The sequence below is a fragment of the Ogataea polymorpha genome, assembly GCF_001664045.1.
Source record: "Ogataea polymorpha strain NCYC 495 leu1.1 chromosome Unknown OGAPOscaffold_1, whole genome shotgun sequence".
Lineage (NCBI taxonomy): Eukaryota > Fungi > Ascomycota > Pichiomycetes > Pichiales > Pichiaceae > Ogataea > Ogataea polymorpha.
The window spans coordinates 1,030,163-1,042,292 of NW_017264698.1; the positions used below are offsets into that span (position 1 = coordinate 1,030,163).

Here is a 12,130-nt window from a genome sequence, read left to right on the forward strand (position 1 = left end):
CATATTTGAGGCTATATCCAGCATATATACACACGAGGGATACATTCTGATAGCCCAGAGTGCCATACAGTCGATTGCTGATTTGTTGTGACCTGATAACCTCTTGCGGGCAAAGCTCTGAGCATGTCCGACCAACCAAACACCAATAGCTCATCGCTGGGGTCCATGTCGTCATTGGGCTCCAATCCGCTTGGAATTAGCATTAGAAAGTTGAGCGAGCGCGCTCCGGGCCCAGACGGCACGGGTAGTGACGAGGAGATGAACGACCCAGACACAGACAACGAGCAGCACGCGCGCAAGCTGCTTTTGCGGTCGAGGGCGCGGAACAGCTCGATCACGTCGGACTCGGGCTACACGTCGAGCGGGATTCGCAGTCCGATAGCAGTTCTTCCGCCAGAGATTCTTTGTGTTATATTCTCATACCTGAACTCCAAGTCGGATCTCATTTCTGTGGCGTTGACGTGCCGGTACTGGGCGAATCTGATTATTGAGCTGATCTGGTTCCGTCCGGGGATTTCTTCACGGGCCATTTTCGAACGCCTGGGCAAGGTGATGGCCATTCCACGCACACAGACTACATGGGACTATAGAAAATACATAAAGCGACTGAACCTCTCGCTCGTGCCGCATTTGGTGACCAACGAGTACCTAAGCCTGTTTTCTGGGGCCACCAATTTGGAGAGGATCACGCTCGTCAACTGCTCGAACATCTCGCACGAGCACATTTCCGAGATAATACGAGGCTGCCACAGACTGCAGTCGATCGACCTCACGGGTGTCAAGGGCATCCAGGACGACATATACTACGAGTTGGCCAATAACTGCAAGCGGCTCCAGGGTCTGTATGCGCCAGGGTCTTTCCAGGTGTCCAAGACGGCTGTTCTGGCGCTGATCAGCAGCTGTCCGTTGCTCAAGCGGGTCAAGCTGAGCGACTGCAACAACGTCGACGATGAGATTGTCGACCAGCTGGTCACGCACTGCCCGAACCTCGTCGAGATCGATCTGCATGGCTGCGAAAAGGTGACCAACCAGTCGCTGCACAATTTATTCTCTAGACTCGAGTTTTTGAAAGAGTTCAAAATCTCAAAAAACGCAAACATCACGTACGAGTGCTTCGAGTCCAAGACGGGCGCCCAGCTGTGTCTAGACAAGATGCGAATCCTTGACTTCACGCAATGCCTCAACATCACGGACAGGGCCGTCGAGAAGGTCATTAAGCTGGCCCCGAAGCTGCGGAACGTGGTGCTGTCGAAGTGCACGGCCATCACCGACGCGTCGCTCCGTGCCATCGCGACGCTCGGAAAGAACCTGCACTACGTACATCTCGGCCATTGCAGCAACATCACAGACTTTGGAGCCAAAGACCTCATAAAAAGCTGCTACCGGTTGCAGTATATCGACCTCGCATGTTGCACACAGCTCACCAACGAGACAGTGTACGAGCTGTCGCAGCTGCCCCGACTGAGACGGATCGGGCTGGTGAAGTGCGCGCAAATCACCGACGAGGGCATTCTTGCTCTTGCCAACAACGCCAGAAACAGCGACGACACGTTGGAGCGCGTCCATCTCAGTTATTGCATGAATTTAACCATATATCCTATCTACAGGCTGCTCAAGGCCTGTCCAAAACTTACACATATATCGCTCACGGGAGTGTCTCAATTTCTGCGGCCGGACATCACCCAGTTCTGCCGTGAGCCTCCCCAGGAGTTCAATTTGCATCAAAAATCCATCTTTTGCGTTTTCAGCGGTGAGGGAGTCGCACAACTGCGCAACCATCTACTGCAGCTGTTCGAGACTCCTCAGGATCCAGAAAGAGAGGCTGCCGAGCTGCTAGATATCATTGCTGCGGTGATCGAGGGCGTAGACGACGTCAACAGCGCTCTGTTCAGCGCCGATCCTATACAGAGAGAAAGACTGCGCGTGTTTGTGGACACGCTGGACCGTTTCATCAACGAGTTCCACGGTCTGAACGTGCCGCGCACGCATCTGGAGCTGTTTGGCCGGTGTGTTTTCACGAGGCTTCCTGCCGAACACGTTCCGCGCATCCAGAGATTTTTCCAATTGCTTCAGAACCACCCGCACCATCCACAGCGGGTGCGCCAGGCCAACACCGGGCTCCGTGGCAGACCAGAGCCCAGACAGCAGCTGCGGCCGCCGGAGACAGAGCTGTTCCAGACTATCGACGACGACGAGGTGATGGAGGATTTATAGCGAAGCACGGTGTTAATGTCCATATAAGCTTTCTACACTGTCTGACAAGGGGATATCCGAAATACACAGAAGACTGTTCAAAATCGGCTCCAGGCTTGTTCGCAGGAAGTTGAGCTCAGTCCAGATATCGTTGCAGATGTCTGGATCCTGCACCATGAGGCACGGCTCGCTGTTGCGGCCGTAGTTTTTCTCGAGCGTGTTTTCGAGGTTGAGCAGCCGCAGGCTGTTGATCAGTCTGGCCGTTTGCTTGGCGGTTTCCGTGACGTTTGTGGGCGGCGGCGTGCCGAACTCGAGCGCCTGTACGTGGTCCTCCACGAGGTCAAGTGCAGTGTGGCGAGCAGGGTCGATTTTGCGCAGCAGGGCGATGGAGTTGAGGATTCTCGAGTTGGTTCTTTTCTGATAAAAGCTGGAATAAAATTTTTTGGCGTATGACAGGTGTGTTTCGGCTGGCAGTGGTGGCTGGGCGGTAAACTTGAGCGTTTTGAACCGCGGACTATAGACCCGCTGTTCTGTGTAGTCGTAGGGCAGCGAGGGAAGCAGCGGAGTCACCTTGAGCAGTCTCCACGCGGTTTTCAGCGTGCAAAACTCGGCCATTGCAGTCAGTGGGCCGCCACACATGCTGGGCGGCGTCCATTTAGACGGCTCCTCGTAGGGCGTAGCAAAAGTGCCATGGTAGCGGCCGTAGCAAGAAGAAGAAGACATGAGATCGGGATCAGCTCTGCGCGCGCTTGAATTTTTTTTCCCCACAATAATTCCCGGCAGGGCTGCCCCGGCTCACGCCGAGAACGGTCGTGCGTCTACGCCACAAAATTTGGCACGGCCGGTAAAGAGAGGGAATTTTGAACAAAATACATAAAAAGAACATTTGGACATTCAGCAAACTATCCTGTTGTCTCCTATAGAATAGTTAGAAACCAACGAGTTTGTCTAGATTAGCGTCCACACAGCCTTAGTCGTCTAGAATTGTCAGCAAGCAGCGTGCTTACAGATTAAACCGAACCAATGCAACAAGGTCTGCCTTTGTTTGGAGACTTCCAACAAAACCCTAATGTGCTACTGACGCCGCCGCAGGATCCGAAGACGGCCGGGGCGCAGCAGCGGTCGGCTTCGATCGATCTGTCCAGCTTCCTGGGGTCCGAGCATGGCCTGCTCGGAACACCGGCACTGGATCCGATGAACTCGTGTTCTGTCAGCTCTGCTTCCAACGTGGGGATTCGCACAAGGCACCGGAGCGGAACACTGCCCACAAAGCTGGTGTCGAGTGCGGGACAAGTATCGTCGGCGAGCGCGGCGAACACGCCGCTGATGCCGCCCGAAACAGGCTCGCTCAACGTCAGCATCAGCCCTGGGCTCAACGCAGTGTACGAGGACCCGAACTTCCTTAGCCAGCCCGCACCGTCTCGGATCCGGTCGTCGTCCATCCAGAGCAGCATCTGGTCTGACCAGCAGGACGCCGGCTCGACGTTTTTGCAGGTTCCCCAGGAGCCGAACGCCAACAACACCTCGCTCCAGGTCCCGCAGCTCAACGTCGACCTCGACTCGATCCTCTCGGCCAGCGTTTCAAGTGCGGTGCCTACGACCCCCCCGATCAACTCCACTAATAGATTGCGGTCGTACTCGGCCAACAATGCCATGTTCAACCCGTCAGAGAAGGTGTATCTGCAGCAGTACACTCCGATCAAAGAGGAGCTAATTTCGCCTGTTCCGTTTGGCATTTTGGACGATCCGGACGTCAGACGGCGTTCCCATACAAGCGCCGTCTTCCCACACCCCTCGCCCATGCCAAAGTTGCAGGACAACCTGCCAGAAGCGTGTATCTCCATCACCTCCACCCACACGAACCCATCTCTGGGGCCAACCAACACACTGTTGTTCATCAACATCCCCAGCGACGCAAATTTCACCAACTCCATGAACTTTTACAAAATGCTCAGCCAGTTCGGCCCAATGATTTCTGTTCGGATCGTGACATGTACGGAGAACGCCGACCTGGTGGCCATTGCGGAGTTCGCCGACGTGGAAAGTGCGATGACTTGCAAGTCCAAGATGAACTACCAAGAGCTGATTCCGGGGCTGAGCTGCATAGTATCGTTTGCCAAGATCTTGTCGCTTAAAGACAAGCCAAAGTCACCTGTAAACGTGCCAACCACATCAACTAATGGCGAGAAGGACGAGCTGCTAAGCGGAGGCTCAAAAATGACGATCCTGAACGACAAGTTTTTCATTTTCCAGTCGTCGCTGAACGTCCTTCTCCAGAAAATTAACCTCACTCCAAGCGAGAGATTGCATCTTAATATCATCATCAACAAGGCCCTCAACTACCCGAGCGTGCGCAAGTCCGACCTGGGAAAAATGCCAGAGCCTGCTGCTGTGAGACACTTTGATACCCCGAAGCTGAGAGAGATCAGGAAACAGCTGGACGGAAACCACTTGTCGAAGCTTGAGATCGAGGAGCTGGCCCTGGCAATGCACAACGAGCTTCCAGAGCTCGCGTCCGACTACTTGGGCAATACCATTGTGCAAAAGCTGTTTGAGGTCTGCGATGTCCCAATCAGAGACTCCATGATCAAAAAGCTAACGCCGTATTTTGCACAGACAGGTGCGCACAAGAACGGCACCTGGGCGGCACAGAAAATCATCAACACCATAGCTACAGACAGAGAGAAGTGGATGGTTTCGGAGGCCGTCAAGCCGTACTGCACACAGCTGTTCAACGACCAGTACGCCAACTACGTGATCCACGGAGTGCTCAAGTTTGGTGTTCCGTACAACGATTTCATCTCGGAGGCAATGCTCAGCACGTTTCTGGAGCTGTCCAAAAACAGGTTCGGTGCCCGGGCTGTGCGGACGTGTCTCGAGAGCGAGAGCGTCAGCCGCGAGACGATCGTCGCCATTGCTACGTGTGTTTTGACGTGGTTCTGGGAGCTCGTTGGCGACTCCAACGGCTCGATCCTGATCACGTGGTTCCTCGACACGTGCCAGATCATCGACGACCGGCACCTGATGCTGACAAAGATCCTGTTGCAGGACAAGCGGGACGACGGTCTGGATTTTGTCAAGGTTTGCTGCTCGAAAGTGGGCAATCTGAGCGTGCTGAAGCTGCTCAACTACCGCGGCAGTCTGCAGCCGCGGGACCTGATCTTGATGCGCATTTTCGGCGACGATGTGCTGGATTACGAGGACGCGGCACAGCCGCTTGACACCCTGCGCCACATTCTGAGCGACAAGACCTCGAACGGGTCCACGTTCGTGTACAAGGTGCTATCTATGCCGTCTGTGGACGCAGAATTGCGCCGGCACATGAGTTCTCGTGTCCGGCACGTTCTGCAGGACCCCAATCTCAGCGGGCACCAGTACAAGCGGCTGTACGAGGAGGTGGGGCTGAAGACGCACCAGCGCACGTCAAGTGCGGCGCGCAAGAAGCGGTCCTCGCGGTCGCGGTCGCGGTCCAATTCTGCCAACGACAAGTACCCGACGCCGGCGACGAGCAACAGCAGCAGCGCGGACGTGGACTACGACATGATCCTGCGCCAGCAGCTTGAGAAGCTCTCTCTGGGGCAGGAGAAGCAGCTCTTTTTTTAGGCCTTGTGCCATGATACAGTAATGAAACATTATGAATGTTAGCTACGTAGCTGTGAGTTATTCTTCGTCGCTTTCCTCCTCGGCCTCGTCGAGCCACTTGAGGAACGGCTTGGCGGCCTTGCGCACCTTCTTGGACGTCTCTTTCGGCACATACTTCTTGCTCACGTGCGTCCCCCAGTTTCTAATCACGTCCTCAGAAGCCAAATCGTTATCGTACAGGGCCATCAACACCTTGGGCACAATCTTGACCAGTTCGGGGTGTTTCAGGCCGATCATTCTCTCGATTCCGCCCAAAAGCGACATCTCGTGCTTGTCTGTAGTCACCAGCTTGCCCAGCAGGCCCTTGTGCTCGTCTATTTCGTCCACAATATTTTCGTCAAACAGCACCTGTGCCAGAACCTCGATCGTCTTGGTGTCGCTGATGATGCCCATTTCGGAGCCCTTTTTGAAGATCTCCACGTCGTCAGGCAACTCATCTTGCAGAAGCCACTCGCCAAACTCCTCGTACTTGTCCAAGGTGTCGGAACTCAGCGTCAGTCCCTCCAGCTCTCTGGCCCGCGCCTTGACGGCCTCCTCCGACATGTCAACGGCCCATTCCTCGTCCTTGACCTCGATCTTCTGCGACGGAGGTGCCTCTCCGTCGAACGGCACTGCGTCGACGTTCTCGTCCTGCGACTGTTTCTGTTTCTCAGCAATCTCAGCGATCTTGGTGCCGCCACCGCCAACGTTCGCGGACGCGGTTCCGGACTTTTTGCTCTTCTTCGGTGGCGGATTCTTGAGAATGTACGTCACCAGCTTCTGGCGCGGGTCGCAGCTCGTCACCTTTCCGCACGCCTTGCAGTCTCTCATGACGTTGTCGTCCTTGGTGATGACCAGCTCTGTCTCCGGGTTCTTGCACGACGGACACAGCACAAATCGGTTGATGAAGTTGTCCAGCACGTCCTGCAGCTTGCCCGCATCGTGCTGCCCATTCACCACGAACTTCTCCTTTTCCTCGTCGATGTTGGTGAGCGCACCGAGCTCAAACCCAAAGAACTTGATCACGTACGCCGTTGGTCGCGCGAGCGCCCGCGCAACATCCGCCGCGTTCAAAACATTCGTCTTGATACCGTTTCCACGGCCCTCTGTCTTGGCCTGGATGGCCGGCATCTTGTACCGGTAGAACGGGTCATTGTTCTCTCTACAGATGTTGATTAGAGACATGGCAGGCTGAAAAATTTTAATTTTTTGGCTTTTCATTTAATGTGCATTTATTTATTCGGACTATTTTTCATCGCGTCGATCGACGCGGCTACAACGAGCGTGCCACAAGCTGCTGTGTCGTGCGCAATGCCTCAAACTTGACGTTAGTGTTTGCGCTGCTCATCAGCGACATGATCTTCGCCTTGGCCCCAATCCGGTCCAGCACCTTCACCACCTCCGGCGCCACCTTGATCAGCTGGCTCACGTCGTAGCACACGATCGCCTGGTTCAGATACGTCTGTTCTGGGTCTGTCGACGCGTCCAGCAGCTGCAGCAGTTCTTTCAGCAGCTTCCAGTTGTTCTCCTTGAACTTGTCAACGTTCTCGATCCAGAACTCCTCCGACTTGTGCGATGGCGACCAATTGAGCTTCTTGGTTCTGAGCTCGTTCTCGTACTCATCGAACGTGGTGAGCGTGGTCACGGCCTCGTTCAGGATCTCCAGCAGCGTCTCGAGGTCCGTTTTCAGCTCCTCGTCGGCCCATTTCCGCTCAATGAGCTGCTTTGTGATCTCCAGGCCCTTCACCAGCAAAAACTGTTTCACCAGCTGATCGCGGTCCTTCTTCAAGCTCAGCAAGTTCAGCAACGACCCAATGGCAAGCCGCACAATCTTCTCCTTCACCGCGTCCTTGGCAACCACGTACAGCGTGCCCACGAGCTCCGGGTACTGCGTCTCGATGTCCTCGAGCGCCTGCGGGATGAATGTCAATAGCCAGATCGACATTGTCACGTAGTATTTCATCTGCAGCTCGCCGCGTCTCTCGGTGAACACCTTGAGGAGCGGTGGGAACAGAGTTTCGTGGTTTTGCCAGAAGAACGCTCTATATTGCTTGATGGTGAGAAGCTCCTTCAAAAGCTGGATAGAGAAGAAGTTGAGATCCAGTTTTGTCGAGCTGAGCAGCCGGACCGACAAAAAGTCAAACAGTGGCCGCAACACCTTTTCCTGGCCGTCGTGCGACTCGCTCTCGTCGATCAGCAGCAGAGTCAGCACGTACGAGGAGCTCAGCTTGATCGACTCGTCTTTCGAGTCCAGCAGCTTGATCAGCGGCTGGTACGGAAGCGACGCGTCCAGATGCGCAATGCTGAGGATGTTCCTTGAAAAGGTCGACTTTGGGGCCACCATCGTGTCTATCAGAGAAACAAGAACAAACCGCACAATGTCGTCGTGCGGCGCCTTGGCAAGCAGCGAAATAATCTTGGTGGAGTACAAGTCTGCGTTCTTGAGTATGTAGTTAGTTTTCTCACGCACGTCCGTGAACCCAGCCACTTTCTTGAGACAGTCCGCCTCCTCGACGGTAAGGTAGTCCGCACGGACACAGCTGTCCCAGCCGATCGCACGGGTGCGCGCGTTCGAGACAATGTCGTTGATCGTGTCTCCTTCGAGTCTGAACTGCGACTACCGGTCAGTAGGGGAAAAATGGCAGACTTACCAATTGAAGCTCCACTGTCATTTATTGTATTTTACAGATATTTAAAATCTGGTTTTTGGCTGCACCTCGGCTCTACGTCCGGGTAACCAGTTTTGGAAACGGCTCCTTCTTGCTTAGCACGGCCACTTTGTTGCCGTGCGAGATGTAGCCCTTGACGAGGCCCTGGGCGATCAGGTTTGCCAGCCTGCTCTCGACCTCGTCCAGCGCGTACGGCCGGCCCGCGCTCAGCTCGAGCCCCCGTTGCAGGTCCACGAGTTTGAGCTGGTGGCTCTGCGTCACCGCGAAAACCTTGCGGGCCAGCCGCAGCTCAATAAAGGGCCGCAGCCGCAGGTATATGGAGTACAGCCTTTTTCTGAGCAGCAGGCCCTGCAGCATGCCCAACTCCTCGTCGAAGCCGGCCAGATCGCCCGCCTTGAGACTGTGGAAAAGGTTGTAGAAAACCTGCAATTGCGGATACTGGGCCCAAAGTCCGGCTGCCGGCAGTCTCTTTTCAATGAGGAACTTGATTGGCAGCAGTACAACAAGTATGAGCTGCTGATGTTTGATGCTTTCCTTGGGACAGTGAGTTAGCGCAGCAGTCATGTGTTTGTTGACGGCGACGAGATCGTCGTTCATACAGCACACGAGGCCGTTGTAGTAGTGGAAATTGACCAGGTGAGATTTCGGCGAACGGTCCAGCGCGGGCAGATTCGGCGCCTTGCTGAGCACCTTAGACAAATTGGAGGCAGCCTCGTACTTGGCGAATTTGAAGTAGCAGCGCAGCACCTCGTTGGCGAAAAAATACACGTACTGTTTCTTGGACCGCGCAAGCGTGTCGGACTTGTCTGTGAGACACGTTTTGAACGGTTTTTGCAGCACGTCCACGAGTCTTTCGTCGAGCGGCACGGTATCGTTTTTCAGGGTTATTTCGCCCTTCTTCATGTTCCAGTACATGCATCCGAGCTGGCGCAGCTCGGATGTGGCCGTCATGAGCGGCACACAGATCCAGCCGTCCTCTTTTTGCGCGATTCGCACCAGAGACAGGACCATGTTGATGGCCTGCTCAATGGCGGCTTCCAGGTCGGAGTCGACCAGAAAAGCTTTCACCACGAGCACGTACGCCTTTACGAGGTCGGCCCAGCTGGCTTGCAGGTCCGTGTCCGGTATTTGGAGCATGCTAGCGGGCGGCATCGAGACGAGAAAAGTGTGGTAGTCGGCCTTTTTCTGGAGCACTTCTGGCTGGAGCAGATACGAGATCGACGAAGCCACAAGTGGACCATTGCGGGAGAAAATGGCCGCCCGCAGCAGTCCGAGAAATTCCAGGTACGACATCAACTGTCAGCGTTGGTGGTTTATTGCCTTTCAGCACAGCCAGCCTTTAAATTATTTGGTGAAAAATTACCGATTTTTATTTTGGTATTGCCGGTTTGGGAGCATCGCTCACAGCACTTAAAACGAGCACCTGCCGCAAAAAGCTCAAGCATGAGCCAGCTGCGCAAAAAACAGTCGCTGTCCATACTGTCCGGATCGCATCTGAACCAGCTGAGCGGAGCGACAATTGTCGGCTCCGACAGACCGCTGAAAGAGAGAGTCATCAGCGAAAGCACGGGGCTAATCAAATTCGCACTGCGCCAGAGCTCCGACAAACACAGCCCAGACGACGAGGCCGACAAGCAGGGTCTGCCAATCTACATTCCAATCGAGGAAAACGTGAAAGAGGCCCACGAAAGGACTGAAGAGCTAAACACGCTCATGTTCCAGCTGGCCTCGAAACAGCGCAAGGCGCTCGAATTGAGGGACGAGCTGGAATCGGTCGAGTCAGAGGTGAGGAATTTGGAGCTGGCGTGCAGAAAACTGATGGATATCCCCGAGGAAAGGAAGTTGGCAAAGAAACAGTCCATCATGAAATTTGCTCCGCGGACCGAGAAACTCAACCAGGAGCCATATACACAGCTGACGAAGACGCTCAACACTTTTACCAGCAACTTAAGCAGCAACATCAATGCGAACGAGCTGCTGAATAAGGGAAAGACGTTTATCGAAAGCCTGAATAAGGAGAACGAGAAGTGGCTTTCGGATTTGCAGAATAGAGCCACAAGCTTCAAGAACGAGGAACACTCGATGCTCAAAAAGCTCATGAGACAGAGAGCCGAAAACTCGCCGCTGATCCCGAAGTTCAGGTCGTCTCTCAATCTGTTTCACGCGTCCGAGCCGGACAACGAGTCTGAGTTCTCGGACGACGAACACTACGGCGGCGAAACCTCGCCATACATTGCATAGTCCCAACACACACACACACACAACCTTGCACCGCGAGCAGCTTATCGGGGCGAAAAATATATTAAAATTTTTAATCGCGCAGAGTCATTTATTCCTGTAAGAAAAAAAAAACCACGGAAACCGGAAATTACTCTTAATGACTCTTCATTATCTACTTTTATCGTTTACACTATTTCTTTTTCACCCTCAAGCGGACTGTCTTTGGTACTCCTTGGTCATGTCTGCGTCAGGAATGGAGCCGCAAACAGTCTCGACCATGATACCCGTAACCAGGTAAGGATCGATGTTGGAAGCTGGTCTTCTGTCCTCAAAGTATCCGTAGCCCTCGGCCTGGACAGATCTTGGGATTCTGACAGATGCGCCTCTGTTGGCGACACCGTAAGAGAAGCTCTCCATGGAGGCGGTCTCGTGGCGACCGGTGAGTCTGAGATCGTTGTCGGAACCGTAAAGAGCAATGTGCTCCTTGTGTCTCTTGGAGAGTTTCTCGATGGCCTCCTCGATGGCCTTCATTCCGCCAGGCTTTCTCATCGAGGCAGTGGAGACGTTGGTGTGGCAGCCAGCACCGTTCCAGTCTCCCTTCAGTGGCTTTGGATGGAATGTCACCTTGACACCAAACTCCTCAGCAACTCTGTTGAGCAGGTATCTGGCGATCCAGAGCTCGTCTCCCATCTTGATTCCCTCACATGGTCCCACCTGGAACTCCCACTGGGAAGGCATGACCTCGGCGTTGATACCAGAGATGGTGATGCCGGCGTACAAGCACGCTCTGTAGTGCGCCTCGATCACGTCTCTGGCGTACACTTTTCCGGTACCCACACCGCAGTAGTATGGTCCCTGTGGAGCTGGGAAACCTCCCTTTGGCCAGCCATAGATAGAGCCGTCCACAGGGTCCAAGAGAGTGTACTCCTGTTCAAGGCCAAACCAGATATGTTCAGAAGCGTGGGCAGTCATGAGCTTGTTGCACTCGTGTCTGTGGTTGAACTTGTTTGGGGTACCGTCGTTGTTCCAGCACTCACAAAGAACAATGATGTTATCGCCCTTTCTGAATGGGTCTGGGTAGTAGGCGACGGGTCTCAGGTACACATCCGAGTTGTCGCCGGGAGCCTGGCCGGTGGAGGAGCCGTCAAAGTTCCACTCTGGCAGCTGGGACAAGTCTGTGATCTTCTTGGACAGGGTTCTGCCCTTGGATCTCGTTTCTCCGGAACTGTCGATCCAGACGTATTCGGCGACGATCTTTCCACGCTGATCCAGATCCAAATACTTGGACAGGATGTTGGTGTGTTCCAAAATCGAGATTTCTTGAACCATTGTAGTTTGTTTGAGAAGAGGGAATGAGCTAAATTATCTCGTTGTAGCGGATAACAGGTTATTTTTATACGACTGCAAATTTCTGTTAGCTGTTGGAA

At 54.1% G+C, this 12,130-nt stretch overlaps 7 protein-coding genes across 7 annotated transcripts; 3 read left to right on the plus strand and 4 right to left on the minus strand.

Annotated features, from left to right (window-relative positions):
- Positions 1-61: 61 nt before the first annotated feature.
- OGAPODRAFT_15333 (uncharacterized protein) lies at positions 62-2,736 on the plus strand. The gene has a single exon (XM_018353664.1). It carries the CDS (start codon positions 124-126, stop codon positions 2,212-2,214), a length of 2,091 nt encoding a protein of 696 aa, XP_018213343.1. The 5' UTR covers positions 62-123; the 3' UTR covers positions 2,215-2,736.
- Positions 62-2,916, minus strand: OGAPODRAFT_92129 (uncharacterized protein; the record flags this gene model as incomplete). The annotated part of the gene is made up of 2 exons (XM_018357105.1): positions 62-2,354; positions 2,378-2,916. The coding sequence occupies 2 exons, from the start codon at positions 2,914-2,916 to the stop codon at positions 2,330-2,332; spliced, it is 564 nt and encodes a 187-aa protein (XP_018213344.1). The 3' UTR covers positions 62-2,329.
- A 173-nt stretch (positions 2,917-3,089) lies between these two features.
- On the plus strand, positions 3,090-6,993 carry OGAPODRAFT_15334 (uncharacterized protein). The gene has a single exon (XM_018353665.1). The coding sequence runs from the start codon at positions 3,520-3,522 to the stop codon at positions 5,794-5,796; it is 2,277 nt and encodes a 758-aa protein (XP_018213346.1). The 5' UTR covers positions 3,090-3,519; the 3' UTR covers positions 5,797-6,993.
- Positions 3,090-6,999, minus strand: OGAPODRAFT_81212 (uncharacterized protein; the record flags this gene model as incomplete). Its single annotated transcript, XM_018356497.1, has 1 exon — positions 3,090-6,999. One exon carries the CDS (start codon positions 6,997-6,999, stop codon positions 5,854-5,856), a length of 1,146 nt encoding a protein of 381 aa, XP_018213345.1. The 3' UTR covers positions 3,090-5,853.
- A 1,482-nt stretch (positions 7,000-8,481) lies between these two features.
- Positions 8,482-9,787, minus strand: OGAPODRAFT_15335 (uncharacterized protein). Its single transcript, XM_018353666.1, has one exon. The coding sequence runs from the start codon at positions 9,774-9,776 to the stop codon at positions 8,538-8,540; it is 1,239 nt and encodes a 412-aa protein (XP_018213347.1). The 5' UTR covers positions 9,777-9,787; the 3' UTR covers positions 8,482-8,537.
- A 139-nt stretch (positions 9,788-9,926) lies between these two features.
- OGAPODRAFT_74822 (uncharacterized protein) lies at positions 9,927-12,034 on the plus strand (the record flags this gene model as incomplete). Its single annotated transcript, XM_018355933.1, has 1 exon — positions 9,927-12,034. The coding sequence occupies one exon, from the start codon at positions 9,927-9,929 to the stop codon at positions 10,722-10,724; it is 798 nt and encodes a 265-aa protein (XP_018213348.1). The 3' UTR covers positions 10,725-12,034.
- OGAPODRAFT_15336 (glutamine synthetase) lies at positions 9,939-12,034 on the minus strand (the record flags this gene model as incomplete). Its single annotated transcript, XM_018353667.1, has 1 exon — positions 9,939-12,034. A coding segment is annotated over one exon (1,124 nt), but the record flags the coding sequence as incomplete, so codon positions are not given.
- Positions 12,035-12,130: the final 96 nt, after the last annotated feature.

What these genes read in the sequence shown, in the direction of transcription:
- OGAPODRAFT_15333 (XM_018353664.1), top strand. Translation starts at nt 124, where the DNA reads ATGTCCGACCAACCAAACACCAATAGCTCATCGCTGGGGTCCATGTCG.
- OGAPODRAFT_15335 (XM_018353666.1), bottom strand. Translation starts at nt 9,776, where the DNA reads ATGTCGTACCTGGAATTTCTCGGACTGCTGCGGGCGGCCATTTTCTCC.
- OGAPODRAFT_15334 (XM_018353665.1), top strand. Translation starts at nt 3,520, where the DNA reads ATGCCGCCCGAAACAGGCTCGCTCAACGTCAGCATCAGCCCTGGGCTC.